Consider the following 22,453-nt stretch of genomic DNA (forward strand, 5'->3'; position numbering starts at 1 on the left):
GCAGCATTACAAGCAAGGAAAGCTTAGTGAAATCGTTGACGGAACCAAAACACTCACGAGGCCGCTCATGAAGGGATTAACGTGAAAAAGTATGCTAAGTTTAGAGTACCTTACGAACAAAATATACAGTTTACTGTCAATGCTCCAAGTCTTCCCGCATGGCGCCCTGCTTCATGAGATGCACCGGACACAATACGACCTCGAATGCAAGATTTCTGGGTACTATATGCTTTGTGCAACATGGTGTGACGCGGACAGGCACTCATGCGCAGCCCGTTGTCCGTCTAATCAAGGGGCAGAGCGAGGTTCAGCTGTCCAGCACCGGCCAGCTGGCGTCCATTCTCTCGCTGAAGACACGGGATGGCTAACGACCAAAGTTCATTTCATTGCGGACAATGAAGGCAACTCGGCCACTTCAGAACACAAGTTGCGTGCTCTACAACAGTTTTTATGACTACTAGTAGTGTCAAAGACTACCATCTTTCCGGTCTGGGTAGTTTGGCTATTTATTCAACACAAAATGCCTTCTAAATTGATGGGGGCTACATTTTATGCGACTTATGCTTCAGTTCAGCGTAGAACGGGATACTGCAAACAAAGCAGTACAATCTGCAAAAAAGGCAGGCTCAGAGGAGTAAAGTCAATTTGGGCTACACGACGAGAATCTCACTATAAATACCGGCTAATGACATTAGCACGTCAGCGGGGTATACAAATGGCTTACCAGAAGTCTCTCTTCAAATCGAGAATCTGGTATTTCCAGGCGTACCAAAAATCGGGGAAACCGTGTAAAAAGACGATCAAGGGCTTGTCACGGCTACCAGCCGACACGTAGTGAAGCGTGACGTCCTGCAGCGTTAAGAAAACATTCATTTTACGTGTGCTTGGGCCGTCACTATGCGGTGCGCAGTGGCAGCGAGTAGCATTTATCCAGTGTGACGGCCAATCGCGGTACAAGAAGAAAACAGCATAAAAGCGTCTTGTCGCCAAGGAATGTGTACATATGCACTCTGCCGTGAGCAAGTTCTACACCATGATACAGCATCATATAAGGGATGCCATAGGTTACGAATAACCAAGGGAAAAGGGCGTATTCACAGAAACATAGTAATCAATTTCATCACATTTGTGCCATTAACCGGGTAATGGAGAAAATCACGGAGTTTGTTAACCCCCTTAAGTTCACATTTGCTGCCTCACGTGGCGCACTTTGCTTCAGAATCCGCCCTGAAGGCTCAGTTATTTATTTATTTATTTATTTATTTATTATTTATTATTTATATTTATTTATTTATTTGTTTATTTATTTATTTAGTTATTTAGTTATGCTACACATTCGCCAGAAGGCGTTGTTGTAGGGCATACATCGAGTTATTTATTCAGTACAAAAGCAAGGCATCAGCCTAACACGGCGGCAAAGATAATGCACGCATAATCATAGGAAGGGTTTTTGTTGGTCCTCTGTTCATCAATCCATATTTTATTTTATTGAATCAAAATTTGCACAATTTACTGAAGTTATTCAGAGGTATTGTTGAAGTACACGACCAGGGTGAAAAAAAATTTCAAGAAGGATCATTAGCCCATGTACTTTGTAGCAGAAGTTGTCACGTTCAATTAAAATATCTGGGCATCCAAACTTGGCCGAGCCATAAGAAAAATTTATCTGCTTGACACTACCAGTCAGGAGTATTGTTGCAATGAACTATACCTATAAACATTTTGACATATTTAGGCGTCATTATCTTCACACGGTATCGCAATACCCAAGAATTGTCGTACAACTCCGATCTCCGATGGCCCATTTTTGCGGTCGCATTCTAGCACTCAGGGTTGTGAGTGTTTCTTTATGCAGAAATCATGCGGACTCTAATTATAAAGTTTTAGACACATATATATATATATATATATATATATATATATATATATATATATATATATATATATATATATATATATGTGTATATATATATATATATATATATATATATATATATATATATATATATATATATATTTTACAGTCTACGTCTCTGGTGTGGATTTTATATGTAACGTAGAGCGCCCACTACGCTGCGTGTAGTAACAAAGGAAGCAGGCCAATATCGCTGCTTTTCATCGAATAAAAAGTGTTACCGAAATTATGTTAATCCTATATTACAAATAGAATCCGCTTGAATGTGTCCAAATTTTTAAAGTTTAGCTTTTATAAACTATCCACGCCGCAGGGTTACATAAACATCCAAAGCAAAGTACACGAACTTTGTGTCGAGCCCGGCTGTCAAAATAAAGGCTTGAACTCGCGCGTTTCCCCTTGTTGGGACAAACAAGCAGGGGTTCTCCCTGGCAGTTTTCTAAAAACTTGGTGCATGCACTAGCTCCTGGAATGCATAAAAAGTTCACATAAACTCACACCAAGCGTCACGAACTCGTGTGTGCCAAGCTCCGGATCCCTAAGGCACTCGGGCTCTTCAGTGCGTTGCTTAGGTTGCAGGAAGCCTTTTCCTTTGAGCAAGACTTGAATAGCGATGCCTGCTAAAAGCATAGTACCGCGAAAAACACCTACAGTCACGAGCAGTGCTGCGGTCACCAATCGCCGCACGGTTCCTGAAGACCCCATCGCTCTGTGCTGCCGTCCTCCGTCGGGCTTGTAGTTGTTTGGACAATCGGAATCACTGGTTAAGCCCCGCTCACTTCACAACACAGGCTTTGCACTTGATGATGGGACGTGGTTGACGTACGCAGATTGCACGCGGAGCTGTGAGTAATGCAAACACTATCCCACCGTCGCTGTGCACGAGTTCAGCGTTTAAGCCTCAGCTCTTCTCTGTCGATCTAGTAGAACGGTCATTTACTCACAACGTCCCGTAAGGCTCGGCACGAAGCCGGGAAAACTGATGCCTTGATGTTCCAAGGAATAGCAAATTTCGCTTGAGCTGCTGAACAGCTTGCTGAGGTATGGTCAGTGAAACTTCCAGTGCATTTGGCCTCCTTCCTTGTGCATCACGTGATCGCTCCCGAGCTGACGCGTCTTAGCGTTCTGCAAGAAAATGTATGCGCGTTACGTAACACGAGCGAAGTGGTTTACTGTGGCGAAATGAAGCAGCTGTGCAATTAGAGCATAAGGACCACCGAGCTCACGCAGTCTAAACCCACCGCCTTCCTACAGCTGCTACACACAGGCACACTGCAGTCGCCGTCGCTAAGGCAACCTCGCATAAATCGGCAGCAGGTGGCTGAGCTATATTTGCGTGCGTTCAAGTGCTGGATGATTCCGGCCTGCGTGTGGCGAAATTTCTCTGTTGTAGCAGAGAGGGCGCGGTAGATAGAGTTTCGCACGAACTGCCCTTCCCGTCGCTCTTGACGATAATCTTTTATCAGGGCGGCAAAGCGGATGTCGATAAGGCACAAAACCGAGGTACTTGTACTTGGGGACACACCACCCGCGATAGACGTAGAAGCTTATCCGACATCAGACAGTTGGCGGACGATCAGGGCAAGTGTGTCGCGATGTCAGCGCACATTGTGTTTGTGGTGAGAAACACTGATATTTTTGGCCAAAGATCCTTTAGGGGGGCGGCACAAATTCTCTTGTTTTTTCTGTTGTGTGACAATTTTAAAAATAATTACCCAACATCTTCCGTTCTTACAATTGTTATTCAGCCTTTTTTATATCCGGTATATTGAACAAGACACCAACAATGAGAAGATGAATTGGGCTTCCCGGGTGACCTACCAAGAGAAACGGCGAGCTTGTCTCCGCGCTCTTCAAAACGACAACCGCAAATGACCATCGTAGTTTTTGCAACTTACTGTCGTCATCTTGATCAAGATGATAGCGGCCACTAGGTTTTCAAGTGTTAGCTTTCTTGCCAATTTCATGCGTTCAAAAAGCAGTGACTAGTTACTCACCATGACTATATCCTTTATACAATATAGGTTCTAAAATGTAAGTTCGCAGGAACAGTTTCAACGTGAAGAGTTCACTGGAAATGTGCAAGCGGAATTCAAATACGCGCATTACTATCAGCCTTACCGCGGAATCTATTGTGTGAACCCAAATTATGTGAATCGGTTGATAGATAAAACGAAGTGCACATAAAGTGCACTAATAAAGAATTGCGAGTTTTTTCTCTGAAATTGTCAAGTTAAAAATCTGAAATTTCAATTACAGCTTCATCCGGTATCCATCACCATCCCTGGATTCTTATGACAGACTTGAGAGTGAATACCTGTCTCATTGGACTTCACCCGCTCATGTACTGAGCTGCCATAGCCACTTTTTTGCCCCGCACTTTCTCACTTCATTCCTCAATCGAGTCACCAGTCTCCCGTACCCGCTGTTCCCATATCTCGGTATCCGCTCTGTTAATCCGCTGGTCCACCGGCTGTCATTTCGTCTGACTGCATGGCCTGAGAAAGACCACTTTCTCTTAATTTGAACTAAGATATCTTCCACCCGAGCTCACTCTGATCCAGGGAAGGCATTTCCTGTCACTAAACGATACTAATTTTATCCTCCTTTACATGGTTCGTTGACCCAACCGCATTTCAACCTAGTTGTTTAGTAGGGCGCCACGTTTCCGCTCCACATGTGCTCGCCGGCATGTGCATAGGCCCTCAAGCATTTGCTGTAAATGTCTTTCAGACAAACCAAAGGCCACTTTCTCGTCCGCAAACTCCAACGGCTCAAGGGTTCACCCTTGATCCGTATTCCAGATTTGGACAATCAAACTTCCTTATTATTACGCATAAATAATTGCTTCGAGGAGTTTTGCGGAAATGGTATCGCCTCTCCTGCTCCCTTTGTGATCGCAAGCTTACTGCTTTTCTGGTGAAAGGTTTATCCTGCCCGTACATATCCATCCTATAGTCGTACGCGAGTCTTTCCAAATGCGCAGCCTTTACATTTTTCAGTAATATTACATTGTCGACTGAATCAAACACGGATTCGTTAGACGTAGGCGGCATCTAAAGAGTTTAATTTTATACAGCGTCATTTCGTACCGCTTGATTGACTTCATTTTTAGTACGTCTTTCCAAGCCCAGATTGCTCCATCAGTTTTTTGAAATCCACGCTGTCCCTTATGTGGTCGGCTATTACCTCTGTAAAGTGTTGCTATAAAACTCAGACAAGGCTTATTGGCCTGTATTTCGAAGGTACTTTAACACCTTGTTCTCTGTTAATCAGAGGTCTCTTTGTGTTTTTCCAGGCTTGGAGCTGAGCACTCTCCAATCCTCATACAATCTTGAAATACGTTGTCAAGGTATTTTTGCCTTGGAAAGGAAAATACGTCGGCAAGGCAAAGATTGTCCGACACAATATCTTCTGCCCGGTTTGAGTTATCCATCCTTATTCATCTTCACCTGCAGCTTTTCTACTTTTCTTGCCTTTGAATGGTCTTCCCACGTATTGTGGTACCTCGCAAGCTAAAGACAAAACCTTGGTAGGGCATTTTGTCCCAGCGTTGCTAGCGCACAATCGTCCGACGCGTTCTTCAGCACAATATGCGTAATTATGACGTTGTTGTGAACCCATATAGTTTCACGTGAAACAGCGGAATAATAAAACGGCTGATCCTAGCCGTCTCCCCTTTGATTGCGCCTCGCGGTTGCGAGCACAGCGTGACTATACGCCACCTTCCGTTTCACTCTTGTCGGTCAACAAACCCTCGACCTCCTCAAAACCATTAACAAGGATGCAGTACGTTTTCATCATTCTGGGAAAAAATAGGGGGACCAGGGTGAAGGAAACTAAATGATCGATCAACAAACAGTTCCACTTCTATTGACTGACGGCTAAGCTAAATGGCGACTACCGGTAGTGGCATACTGCTCAAGCGATTGTGCCGCACCCTATAATGAGACCCCTGCGTCGCCGTGCAAGTCGTACGTGGCCCACGTGACACGTATGACTGCGTCCGCATTATTTTCTGCTGAAGCAATCACGCCGCCACACAAGCTGCGCGACCACTGCACTGCACGCGGCATTTAATGCGACGTCAGTGCGGGGTTTTCGTGTATTCATCTAACGCGCGCCTAGTCCACGTCCAAATGCGATGACCACAGGGGGCGCACCGGGCCCGAAAACGTACCTTGGCGCGAGCAGCAAACCGATGATAACGGCCACAACAATTTCTATAAACACTTTTTATTGTGGAGCGACTATTTAATGTAGCCAATAAATAAAGCACGAAATAGGGCATGATAAGGCGTTCGAAAACAGTCTGCACAAAGCGAAATTTCGTGATATTTTGAAGAAGCATGAATTAGATGCATTTATACTGCGTAATTGTTTTGCAGATTGATTGGGGGATATAAACCTTTATTTGAGAAAAGGGAAGCTCGGAGGCCGTGCATGGGGAATGGGAAGTGAAGTGATGCTGGAGAAGAAAAAGTGTTCATCAAACACTTGAATGTCTCTTCGAGCTCTCATTTTTCCTCCATGAAATTACAGCTCTTCTCGGGGTACGTAGACAGCCCCGGACTGCACAAATCTCGCATATCAACTCATTATACTAAAAGTGCATCGTGCTTCCAGATAATAGATGTAGTAATTTCGAAAGTGTTGGAAGTCTGCGTCTGGAGTGACATGCCGGAACAGGTCCAGTCGTTGCAGCGTGAACTGACTCTATACTTACGTAAGGTACTTGAAGTCAGGCGACAAGTTTTGTTGGCGGTCGCGGGTTCGATTCCCGGCCGCGGCGGCCGCTTTTCTGATGGAGGCGAAAAGCAAAAACGCCCGTGTGTACGAGATTTCGGCGCACGATAAAGATCCCCAGGTGGTCAAAATTAATCCGGAGCCCTCCACTACGGCGCGCCTCATCGCCTGCGTTGCGTCGGCGCGTTAAACCCCACAATCAATCAATCAAGTTTTGTTGGCAATAAATGCCATACGGGTGGGTGGCCGTTCGGGTGGTACCATTCCTCCGTTACAGAGGGCGTGTAGGCACTGTTGGCGACGTTGTTAATAATACCTCGATCACCAGGGGTAATTGAAGGCTCTGCGATAGATTCCTTTTTGTATTTTGACGTAATCGGGTCATTTTGCGTTGAACACGCCGAGCAACCAGTTCGAGGTGTGAGTTCGTACAAAGCACGGTGGCCGAAGAGGAAAGAGGTAATTAGGTGCTCGGTCTGGCAGCATCTTGTGCTGCTTTGTTCCCGTACCGGATATCCGCGTACCTCATGTTTGTTGAAAGGAGATGTTGAAAGGAATCCCATATAATGTTGTCTGTAGTGTGGTCTGAATATGGCTTTCCTATTTCTTGCCTCATTTTATGGGAATCTGTTAATATGCGTACCGTGTGAAGTGTATTCGCAGAGTGTGTTGTATGATCTACAGCGGCCAGTAAGTCTTGTATGTCGGCTTCAAACGCAGAGCAGGCGCATATCGCGAGGATTGCCGCGCCATCCAATTGTCGCACCTCTGGCGATCTTCCTGCTGCACCCATTCGTCCGTCGCGAATACTTGCGTCCAGGCAGATATCAATTTCCCCAAGAGCGTTAAGGCCCAACCACATGCAGCGTACTTTCGGCGTTTTCTCGCGTCGACGTCCCCCCGCGTCGACGCGGGTTAGCGCGCGTCTGCGAATATGCATGGCGACGCGAGCTGACACCCGAGCGACGCCGATGTCTACGCTCGCTAGATATCGGCGTCTACGCAGCGCGAGAGAGCATCGGAAAGCGGGCGGCAGCGTCCGTCTTCGCGTGGTTTAGGGTCATTCTTTTAAGCAGAAAAAAATCAATTTCCTTTAACTTGCGGTAATCGGGTGCCTTGAGACAAATTGCAAGCTATTTATGTTCGCAAGCACTCATCTATTTGTGGCTTGTCCAGGTTTCATTGGGGAGTTCCGGGATCTGCGATAGCTTTGTCTGAGTTAAATAAGGGAGCTCTGGTTACATCGCATCCAGTATTAGCATAATGTGGCTTGTCTGCAAGATCGGTGGGTGACGAGCAAGCGTTATCAATGCCTGAATTCTAGCGGCGCATTCCATTCCATTCGTAGCTCCCGTAGCTTGCGTAGGGGAAACCGGGGATGTGCGACAGCTTTTCTTGACTCAAATAAGGGAGCTGTGGTTACATCGCTTGTAGCACTAGCATTATTGTCCTCGGCTCCAAGATCGGTGCGCAAGGAACAAGCGTTACCACTGCTCAAATCTCCCAAATACGACCAAAAGAGAGCACACCCCACTCTATTCGTGGGCAGCCTCGGTTGGTACACCGAATTTTTTGTGTCTCCTCGTTTTCTCCCGTAGTCAGCTCTTACCTGTTTACCACACGGCGGTCCTACTAGTGTGTATCTGGGGCAGTTTTCTTTGGGGGTGACTTCAACTGTGTGTTGAGGGCTAACGACAGAACAGGGAGAGGTGGTGGCGTCGATGCTTCGTCCCGTGTTTTGAGCACAGTCCTACGGTACAGCGACCTGTCCGACGTAGCCTTAGGGCGCAGCTGGCGAACCAAACGCTACACAGGCTGGCACGGCTTGTCCCAAGCGGGTATGAACCGGATCTACGTGTCGGGGGACGGGGTTACACGAGTGTCCGACTGGACCGTCACCCCCATTTCGTTCTCTGACCACCACCTCGTAGCGTGCACCGTGGCCCTTAACACATACACGGCTAGGTAGAACTCAAGTACCCGATCGGTAATGACCTCCACATTGCTTAAAAACGAGACATTTGTCGAAAACACTCAAAAAGAAATTGAAGCACTTCGGTCGGGAACCATTAGTGTGGAACATTGGGAAACTTTCAAAGCACGCATAAAGAGTTTTGCAGTCACCATAGGGCGTGAGGAGGCCGCACGCAAAAAGGTAAAACGGGCCGTGTCACGGAGACTCTCAGCGCGCTCATTGAGGCTGATGAAGAAAAACCAGGGGAGTTTAAAGACGATATCCGGTTAATTAAAGAGGAGCTCCGGGGAGTGCTTGAGAAATGTTTTTGGCGAGCCCTGGTGCGGAGCAGAGAACAAAGGGTAGAGTTCGAAGCAAAGCCATCGAAGCTTATTGCAGCCTTCGAAAGGGAGAACTCGGCGCGCAAAACTATCACGGAGGTCAAACATCCTGCAGGCATGGCAAGAAGCAATGAGGAAGTCGCCAGAGCTCTCGCGGACTATTATGCAGAACTATTCTCTCAACGGTCAGTCCTAGAGGCATTCCCAGCTGAAGTGCATTCCCAGCTGAATAAAATTCCCAAAATACCTGAAGAAAGCAAACAGTTGATCAACACCCCCATAGAAGAAGCGGAAATAGAGCGTACCCTCAAGAGCCTACCGCGGAACAAACCTCCTGAATCGGATGGTATCATCTTAGAGTTCCATATGGCCTTTAGAAAGGAACTGATCCCCATCCTAGCCATGGTCTTAGAAGAAATAAGAAAACAGAAGCGCCTGCCATCGTTCATGCGGACAAGCCACCTGGCCTTAATCCCCCCTAAAGTACCCACCTATTCTATCCCCTACGTCACTGATTACGGTCCGATCAGCCTCCTCTTAATAGACTACAAAATCCTTGCCCGAGTTCTCGCCGGACGGCTCACACTAAAAATTTTTACGCCCAAAAGGGTGCTTCAGCTTGTCGCCGCAGGAGCACCCTAAAAACTGAATATTTTACACCCTTTAGGGTGCTTGGATTCTGTCGCCGCAGGAGCACCCTTTGTGAAGCACCCCAGAAGACGCGTGCCTTATAACACCCTTTTCGGCCTAAAAGTATCCTAGGGTGCTACTTAGCACCCCAATCTGTAGGAGCATCTTCTGCAAAAGCACCCACCTAAAGGGGTACAAGAAAGGTGCGTCATCCTCGGTTCACAAAAGGTGCAGCAGGTGTGAGACCACATATTGCACAATATCACACACGATTATGGTATGAAACATTCGTGCTTTCCAGGCTCGGTTCTGTGAGACATTTGAAGCTCAACATCAGCTGATAATTTCCGTTAACGTGTGTCACCGATTGTTAAAACACCAATTTAAAGAGTCAGGAGCCACATCTCAGTACAGAGTTATAACTTTAGAGGTAGTTGATTATCCAAAACTTCGTAAAAAAACAATTATATGTTCACTTAAAGCACGTTCGCAGCGTTCTTGGGGATGGTTGCTTGGATTAAGGCGGTTATCTGTGACAGAGCCACGCAAACATAAAGTGCCGCTATTTGAGTGTGTTGAGGTAGCCCAGTCATTTCGATGAAGCCCTGGATGTTTAATGTCGGCATCACGATGACGCGGGCTCCATTTCCGGCTGCGGCGGCCGCTTTCCTGATGGTGGCGAAAAGCAAAAACGCCAGTGTGTGGGAGCTTTCGGCGTCTATTAAGGATTCACAGGTGGTCGGAATAATTCTGGAGACCTCCGTTACGGCGCGCCTCATCGCGTGCGTTTGCGTCGGCGCGTCAAACCCTACAGTCAACTATCAGAATGTCGAGATGTTTCAGGTAGGTGGCCGTGAGGTAGTACACTGGAGCCCTATGATATGTCCGCAACAGTGACACTTCCCTTAACAGCGTACGTGTTGCAATTTGAGTTGCCCGCAATTCTTATTCGCGACACTAATATCTTAGTTACACGGCGAAAGTAAATGCAGTTACGTTTAAGTGAGCTTACTAAACTTTTACCGCGGTTGTCGCTAACTCTGGTTTTGGCAGTTACACGCGAAAGTCTGTAGACAGCGGTAACATGGTTGTGAGCGTAACAAAAATAAATTAACAAACTTTTAACCTCACAATGAAAAAACAAAACAGAAGCTATCTAGGCAAGATGAAATATCCTTAAGACAGTTTCTTCAGACCCGAACACGACGCACTCCCGTGCGGTGAGAGAGGGGCTTTCCTTGGTTTTCTCGGGTGGCTCGGTGTTGGGTGCTTTAGACTTAGCATCGCAGCGGATATTTCACCACCGCTATCTCTACAACTACGATTTAGGATAGATAGCACCATTTTTCACCACACCAACATGCACTTTCTCGAATATGGAAATTCTTTCCCGGGTTCAGATTGATTTCGAAAAGCGGTGCCAAGCTGTTGCTGCAGTGGTCTGGGCCGTTGGAGCCGCTTCAAGTGCCGTGCGGGAAGGCGCGCAGGAATGTTTGCAAGCATGGCAGACTTGCGCGCGGAACGTTTCCGAGAGATGAAAACGCTTCATGATTGCCTGCTTCGTTCATTTGTTTTTTTTTTTTTGCAAACGACCTGCGGTATTAACAAATTTACCACGGCTTTTCACGGCTTCGCCGCTGATCACGGGCAGTCGCGTTGACTGCGAGGGCGATGCAAAGAATAAAAGCTCCTCTTGGGGGCAGCTTTGCAGCGCCCGTTATTTGAGGGCGTCCGTCTCCTCCAAACGTCAGGCGATATTTTTTTCGTCTCCGGTGTTGCGCGGTGGCTGTTGCGTCCGAACTGATTTGTGCGCGATTTTGAACACTGCGGCCGCGGCAACTGCGGTTAGCATGACCGAACTTATGTGGCCACGGTCAGTTGGCGTTAACCATAGTTAGCTGGGTAACCGCAGTTTCGTCTGTCATGTAACGCAGTAAACTGCGGTTCTGTCTAACCGCGGTTTCTTAACCATGTGTAACCGTGCCCGTGTAACTTGGGTAAATTGTAGTATGGATTCTATCTTGACTTCAGCTGCTTGATTCATTGTTTGACGCTGTTGCTGCTGGTTAGCGGAAATCCCCGAAACCTGATCGTGCCAGTTTCGCATGGAATAGGAAAGTCCGGTATGTATATCACCTTATCAAATTGCAGACGTAACCTCTTTCTATCATGAACAAGCCTTTCTTACAACAAGAAATTCTGTTTTGTCTGGCGCTAAGGATAGCCCTGGAGGTCCGTAGGGCTGTGGACAGCTGCTTGTAATATAGTGATCACGTATTCGACGCAGTCTAATTGCTACGCTTCCCAGGGAATAAGTACGGCCATAATTGTTTAGAGTGTACATAACATTTTATTGGCAACAAATATCCCCGAATTACAATAAATATCTTTTGTAATAAATAGGCACCATTTTCGCATCCAACTGCGCTGGAACTACTGTGTATCGTTTTATCAACGAAACACCTGTGAAGAAGCATGGGTTTATGGCCTCGGCTTGAAGCGACTTACACCAACTGTTCTTGCCCATAGTAGAACCCGCACTTTGCCAAACTGCGGGCGCTCATAGTCTGTCTCTCCCTCCGTCTCCCCCTTACTCTCCCTCACAATACCTCTTTCAGCGTCTTCGGTTACTGGCGCCAAGTGGTATATCGTTGTTTTTGCCGTCGGGCGCTCCCTTTGAGAAACGCCGATGCGGACGCCACACACCCATACACCCATACGTCGTGTTTCAGAAGTAGTATATTAAAAAAACCATAGACCCATATTCCATGAAAGTCCAGCTGTTCATGGGACCTGAGATAACCCGTAGGTGAAAACGTATACAGCATTGCGGTTGACAAGGTTATTCCTAAATAGTCCCATTACTGCAGCAATAAAACTGTCTCTCTTAGAGCTGATTGACACTGATTCCAAGGCCGTAATATATAGCTAAAAGCTTTGTAAGAGCAGCTCTTTCCTTCACATAAAAATACTGGGTAGCGTTGTAGAAGCAAGAGAGAAAACGCAAAAGATAAAAAAATTAGAGAAACAAAAATGACTGCGTATCTGCCCCTTTCGTTGCAAATGTCGCCGAAAGACAATAGTCGACTGGCACCCCTGCTAAGTAAAGCCTTCCATTTTTTCCCGCTCACCTCTGATGTTCTTCCTTTCTCGTCTCGTTCCTCCGAAGATAACATTCTCGAGATCTGCTCAAATCAAGTTAAATTACCGCGTTGCACTGCTCCATGTCGGGTGGATCGATACCAGCGCTCCCGAACGTCGGAGAGGCGTGTGAATAGAGGTATCCTAGTAGAACGTTTATAGAACCACGTTGCGCTACTCCATGAGCGTTCCAAGCGGAACGTGGATCACACCTAGTGGAAGCTTTTATTGTTATTACCGTTTTATTTCTCAAATGCCGCCAGGAGGTAGCGCTGGCAACAGCAGGCGATGGTTTTCTGCCGTTGATGTAGTATTTCATTTGCTATAGCAAAAGCAATCATCCATGAATTTTTTAATGAAGGAACCCTGCAAAAACCACTTATCTATTGATTTGCAGCCTTATATTTGCGTAATCTTTTGTTCTTCTTCAACAATGGTGAACACTGACACCAGACTTACACGTTTCGACTTAACTTTAAGTATATAAGACTATTGTATAGCTTAGGTTTCACTTTGGCTGGGTGGCTAAATCGAGTCACACACAGACAGACAGACAGACAGACCAAAATTTCTGAGTTTAAGTAGCCCAAGAAAGACTATCGTCTTCAAAAATTTAAAAATGTTCACCAAAGATAAGTACAGGCATGAAAATGGAAGAAAGAAACAGCCGTGGAACAAAATCCAAAGTCACTCAGCCCCAGTGAAAGGGGTAGTACAGGTATGTTGGGAAAGCGCTTTATACGCATATACCTAATCTACTGGGAGAGAACTTGGTAAAAAATGTGGAAATATTGTTGGATGAAGCCGCAGAGTTGAGACTGCACGTGATCCTCTTGGTCGAGAGCCGTAAAAGTGTGTCGATTGCAAATTGTACGAGGAGGAGAGGGCTCCGCATGCGCCAAATCAAAAAGACAAACCATTAAATTATCCACAGCAAAACCCTAGTGTGCTATCCAGACAGGCTCCTTTGAATTTTACGTGCCCTTCTGTAAATGTATCGTTTCGGCACCATGGTTCTCTCTTGACCAGCCCGTTTTACCGCTTCGCGACAAGCGTCGTCCCGTCTGGCTTGCCGCTTACGCCACCCTCTGCAGCACGTTTTTCGGCGTTGTTGCCGTTCTTTTTCGACGCGTGCCGCCGTTTTTCACAATCCTGCGCTCTTCCCTGAATTCACCTCGTACGGCGAACCTGGATCGGCGAACTCGTTAACCTTCTGATAGATGATATGGACTGTCCATTGCTTTCTCCAACGCAGCCGAACGCACCGTCTGTGCAGCCCTCACAGTTGTGAAATTGAGCTAATGACTCATAAGCAGAGCAAAATGCGCTATTGTATACGTAGCGCGGAGAAAGTTTTGCCCACAGACGTAAGTATTCGGCGATATTCCAGCCATATATAGCTTAGAGAAGAACTAAGGCATAACAAACCTGAATTCGGGAGAAAGGGTTCACCCGCGGATGTGGCTCAGTGGCTATGGCATTGTGCTGCTGAGCATAAGGAGCCGGGTTCGATTCCCGGCCACGGCGCCGATTTTCTTATGGAGATGAAAACAAAAACGCCCGTGTTTTCGACATTTCGGCGCAAGTAAAAGATCCGCAGGTGGTCAAATATAATCTGGAGGCTTCTGCTACGTTACGCCTCATCGCCTGTGAAGCGTCGGCAAGTTAAACCCCGCAATCGATCAATCATCTCTCTCACTTCCTCCCTCGCACTTTTGTGTCACGCGTAGCCGCCCTCCGCAGGCGCTGTTGCGGTCGCCGCTAATCCAAACTACGTGGACTACTTTATCATACATTATGCGTTTTGCGCTTCACACGAGGCCTTTGAATGAGCGCAGGTGGTAGACCCGCCGCTGTGCTCGTGGAGTACGCCGTCTGTCTCCCCGTCTCGTCGCATGGACGTAGCTTAGTTATTCTAAACAATGGAGGACTTGGATCTAAGAGAGAGAGAGAGAGAGAGAGAGCAAGAGAGAGAGAGAGAACAACTTTATTGAGAAGCGACGGTTTCAGCTTAAGACACTACTTGAGCCACAACAAATTGATATCTTATGTGTCCAAGAAACTAAAGTTCAGAGTGAATCGCACACAAACACCATGCATGTGTCAATCTTTTCTTGATTCATATCATGTTACCGTCAGTTCCGCCAAGTGAACGGCGGGGGATGTTATATATTAAAAAAAAAAGCGCTTACCTCTTTGGTAGACCGGGTTCAAAGCTCTCCGGAAGGTCGTTTTTTTTTTAATTACGGAGAACACCCTTTTCGGGCAGTATATGTTTATGCACCAATGAAATCTAGCCATCGCCGTGCCTTTCTTTCAAGACGGGATTAGAGTAGTAGGTTGTGAAAAGCAAGTCTTTTTCTTCGGAGACTTCAATTCGTCTACACGCCTGCGGACCATCCCAATCAGAGTGCGCCATCAGAATCCAGTGCCCTTTGTCAAGAACAGCGTATGAACGACTCATGTTTTGAAGACGTTACAAATTTACTTACCGCAACACGAAGCGCCAGGTACACACACTATCAAGGAGCAAGCCACGCCCGTTTAAATATGATTTACGTGTCGCCAGAACTAGCTTCATCTTGCATGGGTTACGCCGTCTACGCGGTTCCTTTCTCGGTTCATTGTTCGGCTTCCGTCTGCGTTAACGGAGCAAAACAGCGTCAAGCCAATTTTAATGGGGATATTTTGAAAATTTACGGTAAACTGTTAAAACATGATAAGTTCCTAGCCACAGATGTTGCAAGGAAAACAGAACTGGTAAATTCAGGCAACCAAAACTTCGTGGAAGGATGTCAATCCTTTAAGTAACAAAACCAAGGTACTCGCCATTGAACGTTCGGCAAGATAAAATTTGATAGAAAGGAACAAAAAGAACTCCGTAGCCCGTTGCAGCTTATAAAAGTTGAAGAGGCCTAAGCGGCGGGCTTGTTCACTGAAGACTTGCTTACAATAAAGGCAATAATAGAACGCATCGAGGTAGAGAAATATAAGGGAGCTGCGATAAGAGCTTGCACGAAACCGATAAGAGGGGGGGAAATGCCAACGAAACGGTCGTTGGCAGACGAAAAGAGTCATGCGCGAAGGAACGAAATTCATAATATTCAACACGAAAGAATACGTTTGACGAGCAAGCTGAAATAGATGCGGCTTTTACAAAATAGGACGAATACCTTTTGTCGTGCAAAACACCGAAACAAGGACTTGATCGGTCCTTTTTAACGCTGATGTCCCAACTAGACCTAGATATAATGCGTGAACTGCAAATTCCACTAAGTGTAACTGAAATAGAAGATTCCATTGGTTGTTTAAATAACGGTAGGTCGCCTGGCCCTGATGTGTTAAGCGCTGCCTTATAAAGACATTTAAAATTCCACTGGCACCAGTTTTAGGTATTGTTCTTGAAGAGTCCATTAATAGGGGTTCCTCGCCCCATTGGTTCCTCAAGGCCACACAATTTTAATACCGAAAATGAATGGTCCAGAGCAGCTCTAGAAAGTCACTGGATGCAGGCCGATAACCTTAACTTACACAGACCATAAGACCTTCTTGAAGGTGATCACAAAAAGTATGCAACCGGTCATGACAAGGTCAATTGGGCCACACCAAACATGCGCGATCACGGGCGGAAGTATAAGTACTAACATTCATTAGCAAGAAGTATCCTGGAATCTTGTGACATTGATTACAGTAGTCCGGCTATGTTACAGATAGATTTCCAGAAGGCATTTGACAAGGTTTGTGATGAGGTCCTTTTTAAAATACATGAACATGTCTGAATCTGAAAATGAACCTTAAAAGGGGTGAAAATGGCATTTAAGGACTGTACAACCAGAATGTTGAAAAATGGTCAATTAGCTAATCCAATTAAAGTGCAGGCACCAGTGCGTCATGGCTGCGTCCTGTCGTCCCTACTTTTCGCCCTCCACCTTGAACCCCTGTGTGCAATAATTAATGAAGACACTCAGAAACAGGGCTACACTTTACAATTCTGCGAGGTTAAGGTTTTGCATATGGCGATGATGTGGTTTATTTTTTTGTGAATGAAAAGAGTGTCTGTACCGCACTATCACCCATAAGTTTTGTAGTATGACTTGTAGTTCCGTTAACTTAAGCAAATGTACTGGACTGCGGCACGGTGAATGGTTAAATATCCCGGAATGTTTTTGAAAACGTCACCTGGGGCCGAATTCTCTAAAAAATGGGCGTCGCTTTGAAACGACGCTGTAGCGCAATGCAAATGCATGTGTTCAGGGGTTGGGGCCGTCGCTTTGAGTGCGGATAAGGTGCCAGATAAGCCAAGAAAAACATTGTGGCAAGGGCACAAAGCGACGGGCACTGTCCCTCGTCACTCTGCCCATCGCTTTGTGCCCTTGCCACAATGTTTTTCTTGGCTTATCTGGCGACTCATCCGCACTCAATGCGACGGCCCCAACCCCTGAACACATGCATTTGCATGGCGCTACCGCGTCGTTTCAAAGCGACGCCCATTTTTTAGAGAATTCAGCCCCAGGACAACGCAGCCAACTAAGTATCTGGGGATCCGCTTAGAGCAGTACCGAGATACCACGAAATACTGGAGCGTAAGAGCACAGGAAGTGCGCACGCCAGCGGGCAAGTGGGATGGTCGCCGCCTCTGCATCTTTTCCCGCGGAACAGTTAGTAATGTTTTCCTTGTCTCGAAAATCTGGTATGTCATGCAGGCCCTCTCTTGTTCTCTACTGAATGTGCAGAAGTTTCACCGCATTTTTTGCGGTCTTTGTTTGGCAGTCGACATATGAAAGGATGACCAGGCACAACTTGTTTATAAATGTTCGAAGGAGATGCCTGTGACTCTCGCTTCTTTTCGTTACACAACTTGTTTCCCGGTTTTTGTTTTTGCGAGATCAGGTGGACCCGTTTATCCGCACTTTCTTACAGCTCACATTTGCGAGTGCTGTGCACGATCTTGTAATGACGTCAGCGGACGCTACACGTTATTCGGTTGGTCTCTTTTTGAGAGAAGTCGTTTTCCCCTGTCGGTTTCTCATGGCGTGTTTTTCTAGAGAACGTTTGTCTACTGTAAACCGTCAAAAGTTGTCGTGGGACCTCATCGATTGTCTATTCCCAGAACCAATGTACCGTTCCTGGTAAAGTGGCAGATCCGGACATGATGTTCTACAGAGAGTGAAAAGAATGCTAGTACCAGGCCCTGTTAACACGTGCTACTTTAAACAACACACTAATACGCTACTCGTAAAAAACGTGAATGTTAGAAAAAGCTTTATTTTTGTCATGGGGTGCCGACTGTACACTATGAAAAAAACTGGAAAGTGTCGAACATGTTTTTATCGATTGTTGGGACGCCGTATTTTTTGGGGTGTCTTGCAACGTACCCTGAAAAAAGAACTCCCCCGTACCACACGTGGAATTCTCTTCGTAAATTTCAAACTGGAGGTTCTAACCTACGTAAAAAAACGGAAAGTGTCGATCATGTCCTTATCGAATGTTGGGATGCTGTCTTTTTTGGGATGTCTTGCAACGTACTGGGAAAAAAGACCTCCCCCTTACAGCACGTAGAATTCGCTTCCTAGATATAAAACCGGAGGTTCTACCACACGACTTGTTTTTTTGTTCGGGGTTTACATAGCATATGGAAGAGTAGCATGGAGGTACGGAATCCAGATGTCAATGCAAAATCTATGGCAAAACACTTTGTTGAACACGTGTGTAAGCTCCGCGAAGTGTTTTTGAAGTTGGAATACGAAGATGAGGTGGTAGCGCGTATGAATGAGCTTGCTGTTTTAAAGGTTCACAAAAACGTAACTGCCAGCTAAAAGCGCGGCGGTTTTTGCCTATGTTCGGCCCTTCTATGACCCCTTTGGGCTAATTTTGTAGTACTTGTTTTGTTAGGACCAGTCGGCAAAAAAGAAAAAAACGTGGGCGTAGCTTAGTCGGTAAGACAACGGGCGCTCTCTCCGTTGCTGTATTCGGGTCCAGGTTCCATTCCTGGCGGTGCCAGTAATTTCTCCTTTACCCTTGGAGTTTTTCACTGACGCGAACACGCAAAGTTTCTGGGCTGAAGAGGCCTACTGCTTCGTAGTAACATTAACCCGTGTTTCCTCCTCAGTATATCCCTCCTCACACTCCCGAAGCAATACAGCCCCGCCTACAGCCCCGCCAGTAGCGTAGTGGATATCGCACGAGACACGCATTCCGGAGGTCATGGGTTTGGATTCTACGAGGCGGGAATATTTTTCTCCACTTTGTTTCTATCTTTCTAACACGTTCGAAAATTATATATGTTTCATGAAGAATGAGTGCCGTACTACCAAGTTTTAGATGCGACGCATCTCTTTAACTCGCCTTATCCCGCGTTCTCGCGGCGTAGTCCGCATCCCTCCCCCATTCTCCTCGCCGCGGTACCTGCGCGCTCCGCCACTCTCACCGCAGCACCATCTGTGCGTCAGCGCGGTCAGCGCGCAGCTTGCGCTCGGCTGCGCTCGCTCCCGTCGCCGTGCCAGCTGTGCGTGAGCGCGCAGCTTGCGCTCGGTTAAAAATTTACACCATCTTCCCGCGAGGGGAACCATGGGGTAGATGCGACGCATCGGGGGTGAACATGCTGCGTAAATGGGATACACAACAACAGCAATCCACACGCTGATATCGCTAACATAACGGAAACGCAACGGCAACCCCCGATGCGTCGCATCTACCCCATGGTTCTACTAGCGGGAAGATGGTGTAAATTTTTTCCATTTTCTTTCCTTAGCGCGTTCATAACTGCCTGCCATCATTTACCTCCTTCACTATATATATATATATATATATATTTATATATATATATATATATATATATATATATATATATATATATATATATATATATATATATATATATATATATATATATATATATATATATATATGTATATATACACCCTTCTTGAAAAACAAATGCCTCAATTTTTACGGGGTTGGTAGATGGACTGGAAAGGGAGACACACCAACAATTTGGGTTGGGGTGGCCTCAGAGAGATTTTCAGGTATGCAATAATAACAAGGAAAAATTTCCTTTTTGTCAGGAGGGTTTTGCAAGTGCTTTTGTAGATAACTTGTTCCGAAATCATTTTGTGGCCGCAGCCTAATCAATATACCGTGATTTCTCTTATACCAAAACCTCAAGAAATTGGCGAAATTTTGTTCACTCATTATGCAGTCTCGTTTAGGGAAAGAATGCGTTCGGTATTGCGAGATGCGGCAATAATGTACTACGGACAGCGGCGGATGTTAGACAGCAACGTTATTTCGGAGCACTGATCGGTTGAAGGTTTGAACTCAATAAGTAGAATAAAAAAAAATAAATCAATAGTCAGTTTAGTCATTTCACCTATAAAGTACGCCGGAAACGTACTACTAAACTGACATAAGAAGGATTTGTAGGATTAGCGGAAAGGTTACGAAAAGGATTCGAAACCGTTACAAAACGTTACGAAAAAGGGCCTACGAAAAGTTTACGAACCTTCCTGTTTTTGGAAGAAAAAGTGAACTATTTGGACTGCCGATTCTGCCTTATAGAGTCCTGACTCGGACTGACTCGGACTTTATAGAGTCCGAGTCAGGCGTTACTTGACTCTACCAAGTCTCAAAAGCTTTATCGTATCCCATCACACTTGCAAGCACACCATGACAGCAAGCAAGTCAAGCGGGGGCAGTGTGCCTTGTGTAATAAAAGACCGGATTCTGCTAGAGACGGACACCTACTGGTGATGCGCACCGCAATGGCGCTGCACTTAATTATTTGAGGTTACCCGCCGCGGTGGCTCAGTGGCTAAGGCGTTGCGTTGCAGAGCACAAGGTCGCGGGTTCGATTCCCGACCGCGGTGGCCGCTTTTCTGATGGAGGCGAAAAGCAAAAACACCCATGTGTACGAGATTTCGGCGCACGATAAGGATCCCCAGGTGGTCAAAGTTAATCCGGAGCCCTCCACTACGGCGCGCCTCATCGCCTGCGTAGCGTCGGTGCGTTAAACTCCACAATCAATCAATTATTTGGGGTTGGTAGTGGGTTTTATTTTTCGTTTTGGTGGTGGTGTAAATATTTGAGCATCGAAAAACGAGATATTTCTTTTAAACCAACCACCTGCGATGCTTTTGTCTTTTTTCGTTTGTGTTGAATTTCTATTTTACGGTGTCCCGCTATTTTGATGCAAGGGTGTAGAGATTTGCTAGGACGCCCATCTCATGCGAAAGAATTCTCGTAATTCAAAGCTGACAATTCGGTAAGATAATTTTTTGCATATTTATGGGTTCTGTGCCACCCCTTGATTTATTAAAATGGGTGCTGATATTTGGGAGGGGGGCTAATTGAGAAATTTAAATCTTAGGCGGCGACTCCGCATTTCAGCATTGAAGTCTCGATGGCGACAATGTAATTTAACACATGACGTTTAAATATGCACAGCAATAGTGTGTGTCTGGGTTTTCCTGTTTTATGCCACCAAAAGAAGCCGTCCTCGACAGGCGTTGAACCACGGGTCATAAACTGGGCTGTACGCACCATGACCTATTAGTGTAACTTGCGGATGGCCACAGTGTCGAAACAAGTGACCACCTTACCACCGCATTTTCAAGTAGTGAAGTACAACTTGTGGAAATCACGTTTACAATGAACTGGCAAACAACACCGAATATGGTAACAAGGGTTGACTGCATTACCGTTCTATGGGTTGGCTAGTGCACTCTCTAAAATTATCATATGAATCGTTGTCGTACGCTTTTTACCATTTATTTCGACCGTGTTATAATCCGGTATTTAATAAGGGTGTCATGCTCCTGAACACCACCATTCGTAGTAACAGAAGTACGCACACAAAGGGAGTATATGAACATAGTCATGTTCTCACCGTATTAGGTAACCGAAAGCCTCTAAGGTCGCTTACATCGATGCTCCACTATTGCATCCCATTTCCTTGCTCATCTGGGTGATACGACGCGCAGCAGCTACATGTAGGGCATCAGCTTTCGCTCCCGGGCACCGTGCGCGTCACTCGAAGCTTGTTTTGCGCGAGCCTCCCGTAGGGTCCATGCACAGCGACGAATTGCTAATACGATGCCCCCGCTTTCCCAACCTACCCCCGTCGACCACGTTACCATTATAGGCGCCAAAACAATTATCTTGGGCTACTGTAGCATTCATGTAAACGCGCGTTGTTACTGCTCTTTTTAATTACGCACTTGCTATGGCTGTTTCAGCAATAATATAACATGGCTTTGGAAGGTTTATACACACCTTAGGTAACTGCTGGCGGCGATCCGTGCGCTGAGACTCCGCCCCGCTGACTGCACAGACTGCAAGTGAAATCGTTTGACGCGTGCAAGTGTGTTCAGAAAACAAAAGTTTTGTTTGGCTTTTTTTTCCGGCGAACGTCGGGGGTAAGCGAGCTCAGTTGGCGTAATTTGTGATGATGGCACGACGCCAGCCCCGACGACGCGTGCGCTGGACACTAATGCCTACGCGCGGCGCGACGGAGGCGACGCTCTATTCGAGGGGAAAACGGTCTGAGTTCTGAAGCTGCTTTCCTGAATCGTAACTGCTTTTGTTCTGTTTTTCCCGCATCTGCGATGGACTCACGCAAGAGAAAAGAAAATAAAACGGCGAACACTTAGCGGGCAGTGCAGGCGCCGCTCTATAATTTAGAAAGCACGAATTACACGCTCGCCGCTATGCGCTGGGTACTGTCCCCCT

The 22,453-nt window shown here is 46.2% G+C and overlaps 1 protein-coding gene across 3 annotated transcripts in view; it reads right to left on the reverse strand.

The window, feature by feature from the left end:
- LOC144165785 (epoxide hydrolase 3-like) overlaps positions 1-22,136 on the reverse strand; it is a 48,805-nt gene extending 26,669 nt beyond the window's left edge. The window contains exons 1-3 of one of the 3 annotated variants that reach the window (XM_077695556.1): positions 21,998-22,136; positions 2,414-3,040; positions 725-849 (exon numbers count right to left, since the gene is read on the reverse strand). In XM_077695556.1, the coding sequence (XP_077551682.1) occupies positions 725-849; positions 2,414-2,620 (332 nt within the window). In that variant the 5' untranslated portion in view covers positions 2,621-3,040; positions 21,998-22,136. Of the gene's footprint in view, positions 1-724; positions 850-2,413; positions 3,256-21,997 lie in introns of those variants that run through there. The other 2 variants (XM_077695558.1, XM_077695555.1) reach the window with 2 other exon arrangements.
- Positions 22,137-22,453: the final 317 nt, after the last annotated feature.

Source organism: Haemaphysalis longicornis, unplaced genomic scaffold, assembly GCF_048455015.1.
Source record: "Haemaphysalis longicornis isolate Haplotype H1 unplaced genomic scaffold, Haemaphysalis longicornis Haplotype H1 scaffold_15, whole genome shotgun sequence".
NCBI classification, from domain to species: domain Eukaryota; kingdom Metazoa; phylum Arthropoda; class Arachnida; order Ixodida; family Ixodidae; genus Haemaphysalis; species Haemaphysalis longicornis.